This window comes from Camellia sinensis, chromosome 1 (genome assembly GCF_055761805.1).
Source record: "Camellia sinensis isolate YWXY chromosome 1, ASM5576180v1, whole genome shotgun sequence".
In the NCBI taxonomy this organism is placed as follows: Eukaryota; Viridiplantae; Streptophyta; class Magnoliopsida; order Ericales; family Theaceae; genus Camellia; species Camellia sinensis.
Genome location: NC_138961.1, coordinates 194,745,949 through 194,769,349, shown reverse-complemented (window position 1 = coordinate 194,769,349; position 23,401 = coordinate 194,745,949). Strand labels below are relative to the sequence as shown.

The 23,401-nt window shown below is 38.0% G+C and overlaps 1 protein-coding gene across 4 annotated transcripts; it reads left to right on the top strand.

Moving 5' to 3' along the window:
* Window positions 1-10,326: 10,326 nt before the first annotated feature.
* On the top strand, window positions 10,327-16,322 carry LOC114314718 (MLO protein homolog 1). Of its 4 annotated transcripts, none has more exons than XM_082891307.1 (14): window positions 10,327-11,279; window positions 11,405-11,462; window positions 12,038-12,273; window positions 12,426-12,542; window positions 12,641-12,701; window positions 12,801-12,886; window positions 13,100-13,174; window positions 13,357-13,445; window positions 13,664-13,713; window positions 13,843-13,862; window positions 14,002-14,175; window positions 14,343-14,378; window positions 14,491-14,619; window positions 15,641-16,322. In XM_082891307.1, exons 1-14 carry the CDS (start codon window positions 10,986-10,988, stop codon window positions 16,070-16,072), a joined length of 1,857 nt encoding a protein of 618 aa, XP_082747433.1. In that variant the 5' UTR covers window positions 10,327-10,985; the 3' UTR covers window positions 16,073-16,322. The 4 variants fall into 4 exon arrangements, with proteins under 4 accessions (XP_082747433.1, XP_082747439.1, XP_082747445.1 ...); XM_082891298.1 differs by having other exon boundaries at window positions 10,343-11,279; window positions 13,843-13,883; XM_082891313.1 differs by lacking the exon at window positions 14,491-14,619 and having other exon boundaries at window positions 13,843-13,883.
* The last annotated feature ends 7,079 nt before the right edge of the window (window positions 16,323-23,401 follow it).

The following is a 23,401-nucleotide window of genomic DNA, read 5'->3' as shown; positions in this document are numbered from 1 at the left end:
AAATTCTTTCACAAATCAATTGGGTCCCACACTCCAATTAAGGAAGTATACCCAACAATTCTCCCCCTACCGACTTAGGTGGAGAGATCAACCATACTCGCCAAAGTTCGACACTTCACATGTTTGTCCCTCGACAAAGTCTTTGTCAACATATCTGAAATATTATCATCTGTGTGAACCTTTTCGAGTTGCAACAATTTCGAATCTAACACATCACGAATCCAATGGTATCTCACATCAATGTGTTTCGATCTCGAATGAAAAGTAGAATTTTTACTCAAGTGAATAGCACTTTGACTATCACAATAAAGCACATACTTTTCTTGCTTCAAACCCAACTCTTGCAAAAATTTCTTCAGCCATAACTCTTCTTTGCAAGCTTCTGTAATAGCAATAAATTCAGCTTCGGTAGTTGAGAGAGCAACACATTTTTGTAATTTAGATTGCCATGCCACAGCTCCCCCTGCAAAAGTCATCAAATACCCTGAAGTAGATTTCCTAGAATCAACATCACCGGCCATGTCAGAATCTGTGAACCCATCAAGCATCGGCTTACCATCCCCAAAACACAAACACACCTTCGAAGTCCCTCGAAGATACTTTAGAATCCATTTTACCGCTGCCCAATGTTCTTTACCCGGATTAGAGAGAAACCGACTCACCACACCAACTGCGTGAGCAATATCCGGCCTTGTACAAACCATGGCGTACATCAAAGAACCAACTGCTGAAGCATAAGGAACTTTCTGCATCTCTTCCTTGTCTTTCTCACTTGTAGGACATTGATTCGAACTAAGCTTGAAATGACCCGCAAGTGGACAACCAACCGGCTTCGCTTTATCCATATTGAACCTCTCAAGAACTTTCTCAATGTAGCTTTCTTGAGACAACCAAATCAGCCCCTCTTTGCGATCACGAACAATTTTCATACCAAGAATTTGCTTTGCCGGCCCCAAATCTTTCATAGCAAAAGACTCGCTCAACTCCAATTTCAACCTGTTTATCATGGTAGAATCTTGACCCACAATTAACATGTCATCAACATAAAGCAAAAGAATAATAAATTTACCATCTGGAAAATTTTTCACAAACACACAATGGTCCGAAGTGGTTTTGGAAAAACCATTATTCATCATGAAAGAGTCAAATTTTTTGTACCATTGCCGCGGGGCTTGCTTGAGGCCATACAAACTTTTCTTCAATTTGCAAACAAATTTCTCTTTCCCTTTTTCCACAAATCCTTCCGGTTGCTCCATGTAAATTTCTTCTTCAAGGTCACCATGAAGAAATGCGGTCTTCACATCAAGTTGCTCAACTTCAAGGTTCATACTTGCAGCCATGCCAAGTACAACCCGAATAGAAGACATCTTTACAACCGGTGAGAAAATTTCATCAAAATCAATACATTTCTTTTGCCCAAAGCCTTTCACAACAAGACGTGCCTTGTACCTCAGATTTTTGCCATCATTCTTCAATTTGAAAACCCACTTATTTTTCAGAATTTTCCTCTCCTTAGGCAACTTCACTAAATCATAAGTATGATTTTCAACTAAGGAATTCATCTCCTCTTCCATGGCCTTTTTCCAATCACCTTTCTTTGCATGCTCAATTGCTTCTTGGTAGCTCTCCGGCTCCCCTTGATCAGAAATCAACACAAATTCATTGGGAGGATACTTTCTTGAAGGTTGTCGGTCCCTTGTAGATTTCCTCAACTCAAGTTGTGGTGGTAGTTCTTGAGTTGGATGCTCTTCCTCAATTTCTGACTCAACTTCATTAGAATCAGCATCAACCTCTACATCTTCAATAGGTGGCTGCACATCTCCCCCGTTTTCATCATCAACTGAAAATGAAGGAGATAAATCCATGTCAATGAGATCACTAGCTTTTGGCTCCGGTTGATCACCTTTGCCAAAGTCTTCAATTGTTTGGTCTTCAAGAAACACAACATCACGGCTTCGAATGACTTTCTTGTCGACCGGATCCCACAATCTATATCCAAATTCATCACGCCCATAGCCAAGAAAAATACATTGTCTTGACTTACTATCAAGCTTGGACCTCTCATCTTTTGGAATGTGAACAAAAGCTCGGCGACCAAACACTCTCAAGTGCTCATAAGACACATCTTTGCCGGTCCAAACTCTTTCTGGAACATCACCATTCAAAGGATAGGAAGGAGACAAATTGATCACGTCAACCGCTGTCTTCAATGCCTCACCCCAAAAGGATCTTGGCAATTTAGCTTGTGAAAGCAAACACCTTGTTCTTTCCACAATTGTGCGGTTCATCCTCTCGGCAACTCCATTTTGTTGAGGAGTCTTCTTAACTGTCTTTTGGTGCCGAATACCTTGGCTACAACAATACTCATCAAATGGCCCAATGTATTCACCACCATTGTCTGATCGGATGCACTTTAATTTCTGCCCTGTTTCTCTTTCAACCATGGCCTGAAAATGCTTAAATACTTCTAGAACTTGATCTTTAGTTTTTAGTAGAAAAGCCCAAACTTTCCTTGAATAATCATCAATGAAAGTAACAAAATAAAGTGCACCACCATGTGTTCTAACTTTTAAAGGACCACAAACATCAGAATGAATCAACTCCAAAACATTTTCTTTTCTAGAAACAACATTTTTATGAAAAGAAACTCTATGTTGTTTACCCGCCAAACAATGAACACAAGTTTTAAGATGTGTACCTTTCAAACCGGGTAGAAGCTCTTTCTTGAACAAAACTTGCAGCCCCTTTTCACTCATGTGCCCAAGTCGCCTGTGCCACAATTCAGTAGAAGTATCATCTTCAAGTGCGTTGACAACACCTTTACAAATTTTTCCTTGCATCGAATAAAGTGTATGAGTCTTCTTACACTTAGCCACCACCAAGGAACCCTTTGTGAGCTTCCATATTCCATCACCAAATTTGTTGTTGTAGCCTTCATCATCTAGTTTCCCGGTAGAGATCAAATTGAGGCGAATGTCGGGAACATGCCTCACATCTTTAAGCAACAACTTGCAGCCCAAATTTGTTTCCAAGCAAACATCACCCATGCCAATAATCTTGGACAAACCTTCATTACCCATTCGAACAAAACCATAATCTCTTTCGGTGTAGGTAGTGAAGAAATCAACTCGAGAAGTCACATGAAAAGAAGCACCGGAATCAATCACCCAATTGCTCTCTTGGCCCACAAAATTGATACAATCATCTTCACAAACGACCATGAGATCAGCATTGGTAGTAACTGCCGTTGTGTCTTCTTGCTTCTTGTCCACACTTTTGTCACGCCTTTTCTCCTTATTCTTGAGCTTTCGGCATTCCCGCTTCATGTGCCCTTTCTCATGGCAATAATAGCACTCAATGTCTTTCTTTAAAAAAGAACCATCTTTCGATTTGTCACGGCTTTGATCACGACCATGAGGAGTCTTACTCCTCCCCCTTGTTTTGCTTCGACCTCTCACAACGAATGCTTCCGAATGAGAGGAACCTGCTGATTTTCTTCTAGTTTCTTCATTCAACAGGCTACTAGTGACTTGGCCCATTGTGACAACTCCATCGGGCGCTGAATTACTGACGGTCACAACCAAAGTTTCCCAATTTTCGGGCAAAGAACTAAGTAGCATCAAAGCCTGCAACTCATCATCAAAAACAATTTTCATAGAAGCAAGTTGGTTAACAATACTCTTTATTTCATTCAGATGTTCCGGAATAGGGCTGCCCTCTTTATATTTTAAATTAACCAACTTACGAAACAGAAAGGCTTTATTTGTGGCTGATTTCCTATCATAAAGGCCCTCTAATTTTTTCCATAAATCATGTGCTGAAGTTTCAGTAGCAACATGATGAAACACACTGTCATCAATCCATTGACGGATAACACCAACGGCTTTTCGATTAAGCCTATTCCAGTCATCATCTTTCATACCCTCGGGTTTGCCATTATCACCCTCAATGGGTCCATACAAATCTTTACAAAATAATAGGTCCTCCATTTTAGTTTTCCAAGTTACCCAATTACTTCCATTGAAGCTAGACATGCGACCCACATTCCCATCCATTGATTTATACAAATAAATAAATTCAAATAGACCGTAAGCTCTGATACCAGTTGTTAGGGAAAATCGATGTGATTCCCCACAAGTAAATCAATCAATGGGAATAAAAACTAATGCGGAAAAATTAAATCAAAGGCAACACAAGAATTTTTACGTGGTTCCCTCAATGTGAGGTACGTCCACGGGATCGAAATCCGATTCCACTATCAACCAAATAATTCCAAACGATTACAAACGAGACACTAATGGTCTCACAAAACACCCTTAGGTGAATTCCAAATAATCATAAATAAACAAAGAGGAAAGACCTCACCAAATAGATGAACCAAAATCTTCTGAACCAGAGTTGAAGAAGACCCAAAATAACAAACTCAAAAAACTCCGTCAAAGCAGCCGAATTGAAGCAAACTGACCCAAGCCTTTTTTGATTCACTGAATTGCTTTTTAAATCTCAAACAGCCGCACAATGTCCTTCGGAAAAGGTGAACAATTTTGTAGCCGCCGTCCTTGCTTGGAAAACCAACCCTACTTTTTTGGGGCAAACATTAACAATATATATATATATATTGTGAATCTAGGGTTTTGTAATCAAACTCTAATTGTTTCCAAATTGAATTGGGTCTACTCAAATATAATATATAAAAATATATTATACCTAAACCAAGTCAAATTAAAATTCTTTCACAAATCAATTGGGTCCCACACTCCAATTAAGGAAGTATACCCAACTTACAAAATAGACACGGAAGTGACCTTAGCTTTATTGACTTGAATAATAGAAAAAATTATTAAAAATGAATAAAGCAGTGAAATAATAATCAAGAACCTATAATATCTGTGCATAGGAAAAAAGAAAAAAAAAAGAGAGAGAGAAGACCAAATGAATGGTGTATTTTATATGTAAAGATCAAAATTATAAATAAAATAAAAATAGTAAAGAGAAGGCGATAATTACTTTAGTAATGAAATTCTTTTATCTGCTACGTACATTCTCATATATTTATATTTCACCAAATGAATAAGCACATATAAATAAAAGAGAAAGATCATAAATGAACACATTTATTAAACAAACTTAAAAGAAAACCAAGTAAAACAAAATAAATAGAAAGACACTTGGCAAGCTTTGAGTCAGCAGTAGCAGTTCAAAGGGACTATGGTTCCATTTAGAGATGTCTTAGCTCAGACTCCATCATCCACATCCACATGTGAGAAGCTTCAAGCTGGGTCTAGTGCAATCATTCCATATCCATTATAATATCTGTCTGATATGATTGTAACAGAATTAGTTAGGAGTTAGTTAGAGTTAGTGAAGTTAGAGTTACTGTTAACTCATCATAGTTAGTCTTAAGTTTCAGAGGTTAGGTTGTTGTAAATATATAGTACATATTGATCTGGAAAAGAATAAGATAAGAGAGATTTCAAATCTTCTTTATGGTATCAGAGCCTTGATAATGCTCTCCCGAGCTTGAGGATCCATCAATGGCGACCTTGCCTTCTTCTCCTTAGATTCCTTCAAATCTTTCACTTCTTATCTCCAATCTAAATTCTTTTGTTACCGTTAAACTTGATTCTTCAAACTTCATTGCTTGGAAGAATCAATTCCATAACATTCTTCAAGCTACTGGTTTGCTCTGTTATGTTGATGGTCCTATTACTCCTCCTTCTCAATACATCAGAGAGGTACCAAATGTTGAATATGCTCAATGGATGCTCATTGACTCGCATCTCCTGAGCTGTATTACAACCACGTTGTCCTCAGCAGTCTTTACCATAGTTTTTCATCGCAAGACTAGTCATGAAGTCTGGAGCACACTTGAGAAACGATTTACTTCTCTCTCAAGGTCTCATATTCATCAACTCAAGAACAAGCTTCATAATGTTGTGAAAACATCTTGTTCAATGGAAGAATATCTTTCTCAAATTAAAACTCTATCTGATCAGTTGGCTATGGCTGCTTTACCAGTTGAAGACGAAGATCTTGTCCTTCTCACATTGAATGGCCTTCCTGTTGAATACAATGCTTTTAAAACGACAATTCGAGCAAGACCTGAGTCCATATCTATGGAAAATCTATCATCTCTGCTCTGTTCAGAGGAAATTCATGTAGAATCAGTTTCTAAATATTCTTCTGATATGTATGTGGCTTATTCCACAGCTGTACATCAAGGTTATCCTCAGAAACATTTTTCTCAGTCTTCTAGATTTCGCAATTCTTCCTCTAGTCAGTCTCACTTTAGCAGAGGTAACAAATATGGTGGTAGATATTTCCAAAGAGGAAGAAGAGATCGATTTGGTTATCACACTTCCAATAACAACTCCTCTGTGATTTGTCAAATTTGTGGCAAAAACAATCATAATGCTTTCAACTGCTGGTATCGAATGGATACTTCCTATCAGTCTGCAAACCCTAAGACCTCTCCTAATTCATCTAATTTTCAGAATAAGGCCTACATTGCTTCTGCATCTTCTTCATCAGACAATTGGTTTTTAGATTCAGCAGCCACTAGTCATGTCACACATGATCTGCAAAACTTACAGTCCTATCAGCCATATCAAGGTTCAGATCAAGTCATGGTTGGAGATGGTAATGCATACCTATTCAGTATAAAGGAAATGGTATTTTACCAACTCTGTCTCATAATTTCACTCTTACACATCTTCTTCATGTTCCTAAAATCTCTACAAATCTCATTTTTGTGCACCAATTTGTGTCTGATAATCATTGTTCTATTACTTTTGATTCTTCTGGTTTTGTGATTCAGGACAAGAGTAATAAAGCTATTCTCTATAGAGGTACTACTTCTCATGGCCTCTATCATCTTCCAGCTGTTCTTCCTAGATCTTCCTCTCATCAAGTCTGCCTCAACACCACTACTGCTTCTTCTACTTGGCATGCTAGCTTAGGCCATCATTCTTTGCATAAGATGCAACTGATTTGTAATAAACTGAAACTACCTAAAACTATTTCTAGTTCTTCATTTCCTTGTAAGCATTGTTGTATGCCAAAAGCCATCGATTGCCCTTTAGTTTGTCAACTACTTCTGTTAATAAATCGTTGGCCCTTATTCATAGTGATAGATGGGGACCATTTCACTCTTCTTCTTCCATTAAATATTATGTTTTGTTTGTTGATGATTTCAACAAGTTTACATGGCTCTATCCTTTACATTTTAAAAGTGAAGTTTTTGTAAAATTCAAAGCCTTTGTTGAAAATCACTTTACTATTAAATTGAAAATTCTTCGCACTATAATGGCACTGAATATCTAGGGCTGAAGTTTCAGGATTTTCTTCGCACACATGGTATTGATCATCAGTTGTCTTGTCCCTATATACCACCACAAAATGGTGTTGCTGAAAGAAAACAAAGACACATCATAGACACTACTATTGCTTTGCTTCAACAATCTTGTGTACCTCTTGCCTATTGGTTTGACATTGTAGCCACTTCTGTTTACCTTATTACTCATATGCCTAGGTCCAAGCTCCAAAACCAGTCCCGTTTTGAAATTTTGTTTCACCAATTACCTGACTATTATTTTCTCAAACCATTTGGTTGTCTTTACTTTCCTTAGCTCAAGTCATATGTTCATCACAAGCTTCAGTCCCGCTTTATTGTTTGTGTGTTGCTTGGCTACATACCTTCAGTCAAAGGTTGCAGGTGTCTTAACTCAAGCATTGGTCGCATTTATGTTTTTAGGCATGTTGTTTTTAATAAGCAAACTTTCCATTTGGCTGCCTCATCTGTGCAATCTCCTTCTCCTTCACCATTCACTATCTCATTATCAGTCTTTTTTTTGGCCATCTTGTTCTCATTCCACACCAGCTGTTACTACTCATTCTCCATCATTTTCATCAGTTGCTTTTCTTAATTCTCCATTTTCTCCAGCACTTTCTCCTTCTGCTTCTTCTTCTTCATTTCTTTCTTCTTCACTTGTTATTCCCATTGATTCTTTGGTTGTTGATCTTCAACACTATTCTCTTCCCTCTTCTTCTATTCCTCCTCCTGCTGTTCCATCTTTTAATCTTCATCCTATGGTTACTCGATCTAAGGCAGCTCATCTTACTTTGTCTACCATTACTTCTACTAATTATGAGCCTTGTTCATATAAAGAGGCTGATCTGTCTTCTGCTTGGACCAAGGCTATGAATGAAGAGTTTGCTGCTCTTCAACAACAGTCCACCTGGACTTTGGTTCCTTTGCCTCCCACCAAACAGGCTATTGGATGTAAGTGGGTTTTTCGTCTCAAACGCAATTCTGATGGCACAATTGCTCGTCATAAAAGCTCATCTTGTGGCCAAAGGATATCTCCAAGAAGAAGGTTTGGACTATCATGAGACATTCAGTCCGATTGCTAAACAACCAACTATTGGAATTTTGCTTTGTTTGGCACTTCATTTCTGTTGGCCGACTAAACAACTTGACATCTCAAATGCATTCTTGCATGGTATCTTGGATGAAGGAGTTTATATGACTCAACCTCAAGGTTTTGTTGACAATTCTAAGCCTCAGTTTGTATGCAAATTGACTAAAGCATTGTATGGCCTTAAACAAGCACCTCGTGCTTGGTATTCTACCTTTTCTAACTATCTTCTTACCAATGGGTTTGTTGTTAGTCCATCAGATTCCTTTCTATTTATTCAACACACTGTTATTACCATGACTGTGTTACTAGTATATGTTAATGATATCCTGGTTACTGGCAATGATTCAGTCCATATTGCTTCTCTTATTACTTACATGCACACTACATTTTCTATGAAAGAATTGGGTCTCATCAATTATTTCTTGGGTGTCTCTGTTACTTCCTCTGACTCTGGCTATTTTCATTCTCAAACTAAGTATGCCTTGAAAATTCTTGCTAAAGCTGGGATGTCTGATTGCAAGCTAGCTCCTTCTCTCATGTCAGTCAAGCCCTCTTCATTATCTTCTCCTACTATGGCTTATTCCAATCCTTTCCTCTATCGCAGCATTGTTGGTGCTCTCTAGTATTTGACCATTACTCGACCAGATATCTCCTTTGCTGTTAATCATGCTTGCCAAACTATGCATTCTCTTTCTGAAGCTGACTTTGCTTCTGTCAAACACTTGTTGCGATATCTCAAAGGCACCATTCATCAAGGCCTGTCATTTACTCCTGGTCCTTTTAAGCTTCATGCCTTCTCTGATTCAGATTGGGCTGGGAGTGTAAGTGATCGTCGATCTACCATTGGCTACTGTGTCTTTTTAGGTCCTAATCTTATCTCTTGGTCTGCCAAGAAGCAACCTACAGTCTATCGTTCTTCCACCGAAGCTAAATATTGAGCTCTAGCCCAAGCTACAGCTGAGTTGAGTTGGCTTCAAATGGTTCTCACTGATTTACACATTGCTTATCCTTGTCTAATCATTTGGTGTGATAACTTGTCTGCAATTTCCTTGAGCTCCAACCCTGTGTTTCATTCTCGGTCTAAACACATTGCTGTTGATTATCATTATATCTAAGAAAGAGTTGCCTCCAAACAAATCTTTGTCAAGCATGTTGCCTCCTCTGATCAGCTTGCTGATCTTTTTACAAAGACTTTACCAGTTTCTCGGTTCCACTTTCTTCATGACAAGCTCATGGTGCTTTCTTTCCCTATGAGCTTGCAGGGGGGTGATGAAAGTATAGCTCAGCAGCAGCTCAAACAGACCAAGACTCAGCAGCAGCAGTTCAAAGGGACTATGGTTCCGTTTAGAGATGTCTTAGCTCAGACTCCATCATCCACATCCATGTGTGAGAAGCTTCAAACTGAGTCTAGTGCAATCATTCCATATCTATTATAATATCTGTGTGATATGATTGTTACAGAATTAGTTAGAAGTTAGTTAGAGTTAGTGTAGTTAGAGTTAGTGTTAACTCATCATAGTTAGTCTTAAGTTTTAGAGGTTAGGTTGTTGTATATATATACTACATATTGATCTGTAAAAGAATAAGATAAGAGAGATTTCAAATCTTCTTTAAAAATTCCAATGATACCAAGCACATTTTTAAAGTTTTCTAAGAGAAGACTCTACTTTACTTATATATTGAGGGTGTTTGGTACAACTGTTAAAATAGATTATAGATTATAACTTAATATATTATAGATTATAGCTTTAATAAGAAGTTATTAATCTGTTTGGCGGAGCTGCTGGATTATAGATTTAAATTGTTGAGTAGTATTTGATAGATAAGTTATGAAATAGCTTTTTGAATTAACTTTTATTTTTTGTTATTCACGACTAGTCCACATTTTCCATAAAAAAATAATAATAATAATTTATAGTCCATTTGGATCTTTTTTATTTTTTAAAAATTAAGATGTCCACCATAAAAGCTAATAATCAGAAGTAGGGGTAGATAGCTTCTCAGAATCAATTTTTTTGAGTTAAAATAAGTTGCTAGAATAAAAAACTGTTTGAAATAAGTTCAATCAAACAGTCCAAAATAGCTTTTTCAAAACTAAGGGGGCGTTTGGCATAACCTATATAAGTACACTTATTTGAGTTACATCACCTCTCTAATTTTCTGTACATCTTTTCGTAAAAAATTAAAAAATATATTTATTTAGATCATTCTAAATACCTCCTAAATTTATTAGTTAGCCAAAATAAACCAACACCAAACATCCCCATTATATGATTAGTGGCCAACCTCACATTTGCAGTAAGGAGCCCAAAGAGTAGGAATGCTTATTGAACAATACAAGCAATGAACCATTCAAAAGTACTATGGACTGTTTACAAGGGACTCATCACATCATCATTGAAACAGTCAACATAAGATCATGAATAGTTTTGAGGATGAGACATATATCCAATGATTGAAGGGTGGTGCCAATAGGAGGAGTAGTAGTGTCATGACATTTGGTTCTCCCTAACCTATACTATTGTCAATTTTTGTTTTTAAAAACACTTTCAGCATACCCTTTTGATGCTTTCTTCACCAAGTTTTCTCCTTGGTTTTTTTATAGTAGCCGGCCCATCTTACATATTTTCATTTATGTACACACATACAATATGTTATAAATCTCCCCAAAAACAGTGTTCATGCACTTGTTTCGCGAAGCATTTTTTGTGTTTTTCGCAGCAAAGTTCTGCCATGGTAGCGGGGGCTAATGGAGATCGGTCGCTGAAGGAGACACCAACATGGGCGGTTGCACTTGTTTCTGCAGTTTTTGTGATCATTTCTGTTCTTATTGAACATGGGATTCATTCTCTTGAAAAGGTAAAACTGACTAAGATTTTTATGTAAAATTTGAATGATTCTGCAAGCTTTTTATATATGGTTGGATGGAATTTTGGAAAGAATTCAATTCTGAACTATTAACTTTGGTTTCTTGAATGGTACAGTGGTTTCGGAAGGGCCAGAAGAAGGCCATGATTGAGGCTTTGGAGAAGATTAAAGCCGGTCTCTCTCTCTCTCTCTCTCTCCCCCCTCCTTTCACAATTATATTGAAATATATATGATGAAGTTTATAAAGTTAGCAGAACGCCAAAAAGGATTCCTCATATCACGGATAATTACAAGTAGTAAGTTTAGAGGAGCTATTTATTGATTATACACAACTTGTTGACTATCTTTCTCATTTATTAAAGTAAGTGATGCAATTCAAAAATTAGAGGTGAGTCTAGAATTTTATTAAAGGGATGCAATTCAAAAATTATTAGGTGAGTTTAGAATTTTAGTATGTTCATCCAGTGACATGTGATCATAGAGTTACTTCGTTCATATTTATTTTTTATTTTTTGAAAAATCGTCATATGGATATGTCATCTCTTTCAACTATTACTTATAATAATAGTATTTAAAAAAAAAAAAAAAACAGTAACACCTTGACTGAGTTTGGGCCAACATTAATTTTTCATCTTACATTTCTATAATTGTTTTTCTATGCACACTGCATATTCTTTTTGAATTAATAATGAAATAAAAAAATGGTCTTTTATTATCAAATTATTTTAAAAAAATTTAAAAATGTGCAGAATTGATGCTTCTAGGATTCATATCCCTACTGATCACAGTAGGTACAAGCCTTGTGTCTAAGATATGTATTCCTTCCAAAGCTGGAAATATCATGCTCCCTTGTAAGCAGCAGAACTCCAACAACAAGCTTTCTCACGCATCAATAAAGTTGTTTGCCGGAGATACTGCCATTCGGCGGCGAGTTCTAGCTCCAGCTAGTGGTGCTAATGCTGGTCAAGACTACTGCTCTCAATATGTATGCCAAAAGTCGTCATTTTTTTTTTTTTTTTTTTGGTGCATATGTTTCCTATAGATGGGTCATTTAAGAAATTTTTCCTGAAAACAATTTTGGAAACAGTTCGCCAAATAAGATTGTTTTGTGATCATCAATTGTTTGTGAATGAACAGGGGAAAGTGTCGTTGATATCTCAGTCAGGGGTGCACCAATTGCACATTTTCATATTTGTGCTTGCCATTTTCCATGTTCTGTATAGTGTGATCACCATGGCTCTAGCACAGGCCAAAGTATGTCACTCCACTCCACTGCTTCTACTTTTCTGATTCAAGATTTTTGGTTAATGTGATTTATTATTTATTGATTTTTTGGGGGGTATTATTGAAAGGTGAAGAAATGGAAAGCATGGGAGCAAGAAACCAATTCATTGGAATATCAATTTAATAATGGTAATTACAATCAGCCTTCAAGTTTACTTTTATTTATTTATTATTGTGTAGAGAAAATAAAGTGTGTAATTGAGTTACGTGAATGTTGATTTTGGACAGACCCTGCAAGGTTCAGGTTCGCTCATCAGACTTCCTTTGTTAGGCAGCACAGTGGCTTCTCCACAATGCCTGGTCTCAGATGGGTTGTAAGTTCCACTACTACTCCATGCCCCATTGTTTTAGAGTCGCGTTTTTCTCAAATTCATATCTCAATTTGAGAAAATTTAATGGGTCTGGAGGCATATTAGAGATCCGTTTTAATGATACGAACTATTCATTTTGTAATCGCAATTCCATATAACATAAATTATTATATTTTTATAATAACAGAGACTAAAATAAATAAAGCAAATTTACAGGTGGCTTTCTTTAGGCAATTCTTTGCGTCAGTAACAAAAGTGGACTATCTGACTATGCGACACGGATTCATTAACGTAAGTAAAATTTCCAAATTACACACTTTTTATCCAATAATAATAATAATAATTTAGTTCAAGGGAACTAAAGTTGGGGGCCCAATCTGGCCCAATGCGTAATTTTGTCTTGGGCCATCCCCATCTATCTGGGCCATTTGTGCTCAAAGACTCATTGTATCCTCATCCATTTTTAACTGCAGGCTCATTTTGCTTCAAATACCAAATTTGACTTCCACAAGTACATCAAAAGATCTATGGAAGATGATTTCAAAGTGGTTGTTGGTATCAGGTTTCTCTCTCTTCTATTTGGCAAATATTATATATGGAAAATTATATTGTTATAATATTTTTATATAAAATTCATAACAAGAACGATAATAGTTACATTTGTAAAATTATAATGACAATGATAAATGTTTTCATTATAAATGAAGGAAGCACAAAATATCGCATCATTCTATACAACTTACATGCACTAACTAATTACCATGATGTTACACTTGGCAGTGTACCACTTTGGATATTTGCAGTCATCTTTCAGCTATTAAATGTCTATAGTAGGCCTTCTCTCTCTCTCTCTCTCTCTCTCTCTCTCTCTCTCTCATATTTGCATTATTATTACTATTTAAATTTTTTGGTTTTTAATTGAACTCTCATATGGAATGTTGAATTCTCTCCTTGTGCAGGATGGTATACACTTTTCGCGGTATCATTCTTGCCACCAGCAGTAAGAATTTATTTATTTATTCTTCACTTTAATTATACTTGTTTTTCCTAACATTAAAGAAATGAAAGAATTAGAAAGCATATATAACTTAATAAAGCCCAAACAATGAAAATTACAGATACTGTTGTTAGTTGGTACAAAGCTTGAGATCATAATAATGGAAATGGCTCAGCAAATCCAAGAAAGAACAACCATTGTGGAGGGAGTTCCAGTTGTAGAGCCTAGTAACAAGTACTTTTGGTTCAATCAACCCGAATTGATTCTGTTGTTGATTCATTTTACCTTGTTCCAGGTAATTCATCATAAGCCTTGAAAAGTTTTTAAGCAGTGTTACTAATACAAAAACCAAACATAATTCATTTTATATGTTTTCTAATGCAATTATCTAAAGATATTGCCTTAAAGTTTGGAGCTTTGTATTACAAGCTATTATTAAGATTAATGTTTTCAATTTTACAGAATGCATTCCAGATGGCCTACTTTCTGTGGACATGGGTAATTAAACAAAAAAAAACCTGCAATTTTGGCTTATTTCCTCAAAAAATTTGATTAATATTCTGCTTAAATACTGACTAATATATATACTATGATGATATGGTTAGTGCAGTTTGAGTTTGGGATAACATCATGCTTTCATGAAAACTTGCCAGTCATTTTAGCCAAGGTTATACTTGGAGTAGCATTTCAAGTTTTATGTAGCTACATCACCTTCCCTCTCTATGCCTTGGTCACCCAAGTGAGTACTCCTATAACTCAACTCCAACAACAATGATATTGATAGGTTGTTGATGATTTTCTGTCTTACTCTCTTCTACCCCTATCACAAAATTGGAGATAGTAAGAGATATCGATCTTGTGATAGAGATGTAATTTAATATAGAAGGATAAAAAAAAAGAAATGGGACAGAAGATTCGGTTCCATATATCAATAATCATGAGGCTAGCCAATCAGTTATGGGCCAATTGAGCAAATCCAAACTCGATTTTAGATTTTGCTCTTGCTAGTGTTTTTCACTGATACTAGAGATTTGCGAGTAATAGTAAATAGTCAAAGTTTACTTTGTATTGTGGGCCCAAAAAGTAATATTATATATAAAAATAATACCACATGTCGAGATGACCAACAAAAATCTCACATTTATCGTAGTAGAGGACACATGGTTTGGTTATTAGGTCTCGTTTGGGAACAGACTAATTTAGTAATTTTTTGACTATTTGGCTAAAAAGGTAGGTAAAAAAAACTTATATATTTAAGATGATTTTTTGACTAAATACGAAAAGATGTGCAAAAAGTAGAGAGAAAAGAGAATCTTTGACTTTTTGGTATGAGTTGTTGACTTTTGGACTAAAATGATAATTTTTTGACTTTTTGACTAAAAGACTAAGTCCCCAAACGGGCCTTAGTCTTTTTGAAACACTACCGTAGTGATATGCGTTAGTGGTGTGCTCGTCCAATAACAGAGAACTATATACTTACATGACCCCAAATAATATTAATAATTTGGAAAAATCATGAAACACAATCGGTCAAGCATACTACAACTATATGGTGTTCCAAACTTACGTCTTAATTTCTGGGTTAGCGGCGGAAAAAGAGAGTTCACACGTGATTTCATTTATCTTTTTATTGACTAGTGACACCATAGGTTGCACTCAATATTTGTTAGGTTTCTATTATTTTGAAGGGAAAAAAAAAGTTGTATAAAAAAGTATAATTTACAATCATGGATCACTCAAATATGTCAGCTAAATTTCAGATGGGATCTCACATGAAGAAAGCAATCTTTGAAGAACAGACAGCAAAAGCTCTAAAGAAATGGCAGAAGGCAGCAAGGGAGAGGAAGAAGTTGAGGAATAAAGCAGCAGAAGCAGATGCATCATCATCTGGGTTCACCAGTGTGGATGCAACTCCGAGCCGTGGCTCATCACCCATTCATTTGCTTCACAAGTTCAGAAACAAGAAGTCCAGTCCAGATACCGAAAGCATAATAGTCAACTCTCCTCCTAAAGCTTACTACTCTGAAACTGAGATATCAGAGGTTGAAGAAGAAGAAGAAGAAGAAGAAGCTCCTCCTTCTGCACTTGTTTCCAGTGATCATGATCATCATGAAACAATACCCAAATATCATTACAATGCAGTTAGAGATCACGAGGCTCGTCGCGATGATTTCTCCTTCAGTCTGCCTTAGAACTTGGCTTCTTGATTTACTTACTTTGTCTCTGCTAATTAAAAGTTGATCATCTAAAGAGTTGTTGTAATCAAATCTAATCATAATTTTATTTTATTTTTGTAAACGATTAATACCACGGTCAAGAGAATTAGAGAAGGAAAAGTTGCACACACAACTGTAAAATTGGAATCCAAACATTACATCTGATGAGAGAACATTCAGCCCTTGCTCTTATGCCACATGTCATAAAATGGTACATTTGTTCTAATCATTAGTGGATATTCCATAATTATCACATGAAACTATTTATGTTATATTTTTAATAAATAAAAAATTATAACATATATTAAGTCGATTATTATTTATCTTTTAATTATTTAATAAAGATAGTCAGTATGTCTTATCCTCTCGCGTTATGCTATGAACCTAAATTGATCATAAAAATAGACATAAAATATTTATAAATAAACAATATTTTAAAACAAAATTTATTTGAGGGACTCACATATAGAAAACTTATCTATCTATAGACATTTTGTGTCCAATTTTGATTTTTCTATCTGTTTCTCTATTCTTAAAAGATAAAAACGAAATCTACACAAATTCATTCATCTTGACTAATCATCTGAAACAAACAAATAAAAAATAGGAAAACTAATGATTCATAATAGAATATTAATGTAGTTGAGAGGGATTCAAGAATAGAAAAACCAAAGCACGATAATTTTAACATAAAGAAAACATTGACACGACTTTAAAATGAATGGTAAATGAGGTATACGTGCTATGAAAAGGACCAAAAAAAATCAAAAAAAAATAATTATTCATAATTGTTGGTTACATATTTTGTAAAAGACCAATTATAGTTCGACGCGTGGTAGAGTAAGGGTAATATAGGAAGACTGTTCAAGTCTTCGATCTTGATCATACACGTGACAGTTGATATTGTCTATTGCGTGGTCCGAGTAACATTGGATCAACAAAGAGATACAAGGTGACGTGGCTTTAGCAGTTACTCACATTCAAATTCAAATATAAGAGGGAAGCTTAATTGCAAGTGATGGCATAGTGGAACTACTTGTGAGGCAGCATGATCAGTGATCACGGAGGAGCAATTCGACAGTTTGAAGTGCAGTTCGATGGTCATCTTTGAGGAGTATAAATAGCAGGGAAGACCCCAGAAAAAAGCCCCAGACTCAGATCCAACAAACTAGTCTTACTTTACATATTTCTTTCCAGTTTTTATATTTCCTGTTCTTTACATTCCTGTACTTTAAATTCATGCACTGTACTTCATTCATAGGAGTAGTTTCAAATAAATTGTCACTGTGAACCTCTACGAGGCTGGATTTGGATCATTGTAAGTTTTTCATACTAATGAAATGCTTCAATTGCTCTTTATTTAACTGTTTTTGTGTTTAAATTCTCTTAAATCAAGCCACCAATAAAAGTCCTCTTCATTGAGGCTGAAAGAACTACAACACAATCGTCTGATAATTGGTTGGCAATTAAAATTCTGTAAGGACTGATTGATCCTTGCTGGCACGCTCACAATTACAAAAATAACCTTCGAAAGCTAAAAAGCCAACATATATTTTTGGCACGCCCGGTGGGACTCATTTAAAATGGCTAGACGTAGGAGACAAGGAGAAAATGAACGCTTGGAAGAAGGCGTGGAAGGAGAGGTAAAGATACCTAATCCAGAAAATAATGTGATAACACATCCTGTGAAAACTCTTATTTTATCGGAACCTATGGTCGAACAGACCAGTACTTCAGAGCAAATACCATTTGTTCGTAATCTTGGACAAGACCAAGGAATTGGACCATCTACTGTCCCTTCTACTCAGCCAGTGAATCCATGGGGTGGCCTAGTAGATGCCATGAGACAGCAATTAATAAACACAATGGAAAGGTGGGCAACATCCTTTTTGGATCGAATAAATAATCACCAACCAACAAATGCAAGACACATGGAGGAAGTAAATGTCCCTCAACAAAGATTGGCTAGAGATAAACAGCCTATGCAAGTTAATGGACATTCTAATGGTCAAACTAGTAATCAGAGTCATGAAAGACTATCACCTCAGTCTTGGTACGAACCCATTTTGAGGCCTATAGCAGGCCAAAATGCCTCAATGTTCAACAGTGAAGCCATGCAAGTTGGTGGATCTGGCCCAGTACAAGAAAATGGTATAAGAATGGTTCCAAATCTCACGTTCGAAGCCATACCTGGCACTAGAGGGTACAATAATCCCTTATTCGAATTTATACCCGGGGGGTTGGAAGGTTTTCCCACAAATAGAAGGGATACAACACCTGTTCCAACACCTTTCGTAGGTCCCTTCACAAGACAGGCTCAAAGAGGTTACCCACACCCCCAACAGCAACCTGTACCACAGGGACAACCAGTCCCAAATGTACCACCCTATGGACCAAGAGGACCACAAGCACAAGTTTGTCCACCAAATCCTGTGTTTGTTCCCCCAGTAGTGGTTCAGCAGGCACAAAATATGGTCCCTAGAGACCAATTGCTGATATAGTTAGGGAGATGTGTGGACCAATGGCTCGGGGGGTCCAAACTCCTGTGTACAGAAAACCATATCCAGAATGGGTCGACAGGGTACATGAATACCCAAGGGGTTTCAGGATACCAGATTTTGTCCTTTTTTATGGGAACGAAAACCAATCAACAGTAGAGCATATTGCTAGGTTTGCTGCTCAATGTGGTGAATTTACCAATCATGACTATATGAAGTTGAGACTATTCCCAAACTCTCTAACTGGGGGAGCATTTGTATAGTACATTAACCTTCCACCTGACTCTATCCAGACTTGGCAACAAATGGAAGAGGCATTTCATGCCCAATTCTTCCAATCAGAGCTAGAAGTTTCCATGGCAGACTTGGCAAGATTGAGTAAAAGGTCGGAAGAGAAGGCTACTCAGTTTATTGCCAGATTTAAAAGGGCTCGAAATAAATGTAGAATAATCTTGCCAGAGCCAGAATTCGTAAGATTGGCCCAAAATGGCTTAGAGTTCAGGCTTCGAAAGAAGTTTGACTCAACAGAGTTTAGGGACTTAGTGGAACTGACTTACAAAGTATCTAGATATGAAGCATTACTAGAAGAGGAGTAAGATCGAAATAATGCATCATATAAGTCATACTACAAAGATCCTAACTATGAGATTGATGCAGCAGAGATTGTAGGGAAAGAGCCTATGATCTGTGAAGCATTAATTCATAAGGATACGACAATTGACCTGCAGTTTAAAAAGAAAGATCTCCACAGGAAGTATTCTTTCGATTTAACTAAGGCAGATGACATTTTTGATCATTTGCTTGCGGCTAACTTCCTTAAGTTACCAAAAAGGGTTAAAATTCCATCTCTTGATGAACTTAAAGGAAAAGTATATTGTAAATGGCGTAATTCTTGATCTCACTCGACTAAAAACTGTGTTGTTTTTTGAGACAGGATCCAAGAACAAATTCGGAAAGGGAGTTTGAAATTTCCAGCCAAAGCTGAAAAGGCCATGGGGATCGACAGTAATCCATTTCCAGAAATTGGAGAGGTGGCAGCCAATGTCATTATGCCAGATTTTCAGAACCTGTCTTTCAAAGAATTGGAAGAAGTCAATGTACAGATGCATGTGGCCAACTAGACAACAATCAAGAAAGACACTAGAAATCTACCAGCTATTGGACAAGATTTCTTACATCAGAGGGAAGACTCTGATGAAGAAGCACTGGATGATGACTCCCTAGAGGCAGCCGTAATGCAGAGGATGTGTCCCAGGTGCAGACTGAGTTATAAGTGGTTGAAAGGCCTTCCAGTCGATGGGAAGCAATATTACAGGGATGTGCAGAGGCGTCCCAAACCAACCAATACTTATAATAAAAGGCCGTAGCCTGCTAAGGTTAGGCAGCAGCCATTAGTGGTTGAGCCTGCAGTTGATAGAATGCATGCTAAAGGCAAGAGGCCCTTATATGAGTCCAGGACACCTAACTATTACAGAATGGAGAGTAGTCATTCTGAAAGAAGACTGGAGAAGAGTTCAGGTTTTAGGATCAAAGCCAGAGATTGGCCCCCTGGATCAGCCTCACGGAGGATAGAAAATGATCACCTTCATTGAAGGCCTGAATCAGGCTCAAAGCTTGGGGTTAGGGCCAAGCAATTGCCTTCACAGCCAGCTTCGAAGGTGGCATCGAAGGAAGAAAAGGGCAGCGCAACATCTGGGTCAGTAAGTTCGTGGGTACCTGGAGTTCTAAATTGGTTTGTGATGCAGAACAAACCTAGGGAAGTGCCTACCCAAAGGAATGTTGGAAATCAAGGTAGGATGGTTAAGCCTCCTTTGGTGGTCCCTAACAATTGGGTATTGCTGAAACACCCAAGAACGAAGGAACCAGATATGGTCCCCGTAATTTCCAGATCACAAAGGAAGAAAATTCAGCGTAGGTACACCTAGTACCAGCAAGACCTGGAAGAAAGTGGAGAGAGTTCTTCATTGATCCAGGCTGAAGGAAAGAAGAATCCAAAGTCAGACCATACTCCGAAGCCAACTCTACAAAGCAAGGTGGGTTGCAGCAGAGAACAGTTGGCTAAGGTTCATTCTGAACTAAGAGTCAGAGAGAAGGCTAGCTTAGCAGGATTGGAGAAAGCTCTGATGGAGAATGGTAGCGAGACAAAAGAAGAAATTGGCATGAGCCAAAAGAAAGAAATGGTGGAAGAAGAAATGTTCGAAGCCTTCATGGCCGAGCAAACATTTTTGGTTGAAAAACCAGTCAAGGAAAACCATTCGAAGGAACTTGTTAGCAATAAAGTGCCAGAATGCAGCATGCAGGATGCTTCTGAGGTAACTGACTGTAGACACCCCATTTTTGACCGACCTTGAGATTCAGACGTCACCAGTTGAGCACTCGGTGATATTGCATGTTGTGCTTGCTCAGAAGTTTCAGAGTCGCGGCCGCGAGCCTTGCCTCCAGACTCCCGGACTCTTTTGTACTTTGCCTCGGTTTGCGAACCAGGCTCGATTTTCTCTGTTTTCTCTTACCAAAGGGAGGGAGAGGTCCCGTAGACCATCCCTCAGTGGCCGTGGGCTACATTTTGTGGCTGTAGGCCATTTTGTCCATTTCGGAGCCCGATTTCCAATTTTTCAGGACCGTTGGCCGTGTGCCTCGGTTCGGGACCGCTTAACCATCTCCGTTTGCTCCGGTTTTTGGCATACATCTTATTTACTCCCTTTTGAGGGACACTGAGGTCTGAGAGACCCACTTCGTGGTCGAATGCCACTTTTGGTGCTTAACAGGCAGTTTTCGGGACCCCGAACTGCGCGTTCTGGCCCCCGAACATTTGTGTTGCATCGGTTTTCATTCATTTTTGGCAGGTGCCTTTGTTTCATCACCAGGAAGACCGTAGAAGGGTGGGAAGCCAGCAATTGTTTCAGCAACCAGTTATATTCCTCCGGTGCCCTCCGACGCCCGTTTTTTCTCACTTCCAAGCCAATGTTGACCACCCTAGGGTCACTTTCTTCAATCCTAACCCCCATATTTGTGTTGTACACACATGGGAGGACACCAAAAGTTGGTGGCCAGCCAGTAATTCCCCCTGACCCTTTTGAACCCTTCCTAAAAATGGCCTATTCTCTCTCCTGTTTTACAGTTGACAATTTTGAACCACAGGGTTGTGTTGAGGGCACCTGGGAGGACACCAATTTGTGGTGGCCGGCCAGAAAATCTTTTTGACCTTTTTGACCCCTAGCCGGCCGGCCATGGGGGGTGGCCGGCCGGCCACCTGCAGCTCCAAAACCTGGCCGGCCTTGCTCCTCAGGGTGAGTACATTACAGTTGTATATCTGTTTTCCCTCCAAAAAACCTGTATCTGGGGGACAACTTTTGGGGGGAAACTTGATCCATTTCCCCCCCACTTTTTCCCTCATTTTCTCCCCCTCTTTGATCTACATAACTGGCCTCCAGCATTGGTCCAAGGGTTGGGAAAAATTTGCCTTGAAGCTTGCATATACACATCTCTCTCTATCTCTATATTTCCAAGCTCAAACCTTCAAACCCTACACCATTTACACTACACCACCAAGCCCCCACCCTTCCATCCTCCATTCCAGAAGTTTGAGGGTGTTCTCCAAGGCCTAGGGGTGCTGCAAACTCAAGCCAAGAGTTGCTAAAGACTTGTCTTCAAGGGTAAGTTCTATTTCCCCTCTTTTGAGCTTATTTTTGTATCATTTCTTAGCCATACATGCTTGCTGTTTTGAGCTCCGGCCCTAACTGAAATTGGCACTTTTTTGAGCTTCTTTTCACTTTTGTTTAAGGGCCTCTCACTGTTTGAGGCCTCCTTGATACACTTGCTTCATTATCCCTCTTGTATGCCACTATCTTGTGTAGTATTTTTGGCCTATGCATGATCTGTTTTGGATCATGATGTAAACTGTAGATAGGCTTATTTTGAGCCCTTCTTCAACATTGAAGAAGGGCTCATCACTGTTTGGGACCTCCATGTGCCACTTGTCATTATACCCCTCTTTGGTCCCCATTTTTGCATGATTTATTAGCCTCTGATGCTTCCATTTTTGGGCTCTTTTCAGAACTGAAAACAGTCTTATTTTGACCCCCTTGCCATGTTTCATTAAGGGTCTTTCATTGTTTGAGGCATCATGTTTATACTTTGTGTTATATCTCTCATTTTGGCCATGTTTTGCGTAGTATTTTTGGCTTGCATGCATACTGTTTTGGGTCCGGCCATCAACTGTAAAATGCCATATTTTAGGCCCCTCTTCAACATTGTTGAAGGGCCCCTTTATGTTTAAGGCCAGAAACCTCCACTTGCTTCTTTGTCCATCTTTTGGCCCATTTCTTGCATGAGAGATTGACCATACCTGTGCTTGTTTTTGGGCTCTTTTCAGAACTATAAAAGGTCATATTTTGGGTCCCTCTTCAACATTGTTGAAGGACCCTTAGCTTTTTGGGGCCAGCAGCTGTGACTTTTTTCATAACCTCACATTTAGGGCCATTTTTGCATGCTAGTTTTGCCCTATTTGTGTTTGCTTTTTGGCCCTGCTTAAAACTGAAAACATGCTTGTTTTGGGGCTGCCTTGAATCTGTATTCACATGTCATGATCAAATTATGCATGCTTTGTATAGCTGTAAGCCATTTCGTGTACCTAGTTTTGCATTTCGGGAGAAATTCCATGCATCGGGTGTCATTTCGCCTTGTTTCGGGGCTGTTTTGCCCCTCATTTTGCTACTGATTTTTGCATGTTTGCATATCATATTCCATGTCTTTGCCATGTCTCATTAGAGTGGCATTTCGGTGCCTGAGGGTCGGTCCTCGGTTTGCG

Coding starts and splice junctions, on each gene's coding strand:
- LOC114314718 (XM_082891298.1), top strand. CDS start 10,986: ATGCTTTCTTCACCAAGTTTTCTCCTTGGTTTTTTTATAGTAGCCGGC. Junction 13,446..13,663: donor AAAGTGGTTGTTGGTATCAG/GTTTCTCTCTCT, acceptor TACACTTGGCAG/TGTACCACTTTGGATATTTG. Junction 13,884..14,001: donor TATCATTCTTGCCACCAGCA/GTAAGAATTTAT, acceptor TGAAAATTACAG/ATACTGTTGTTAGTTGGTAC.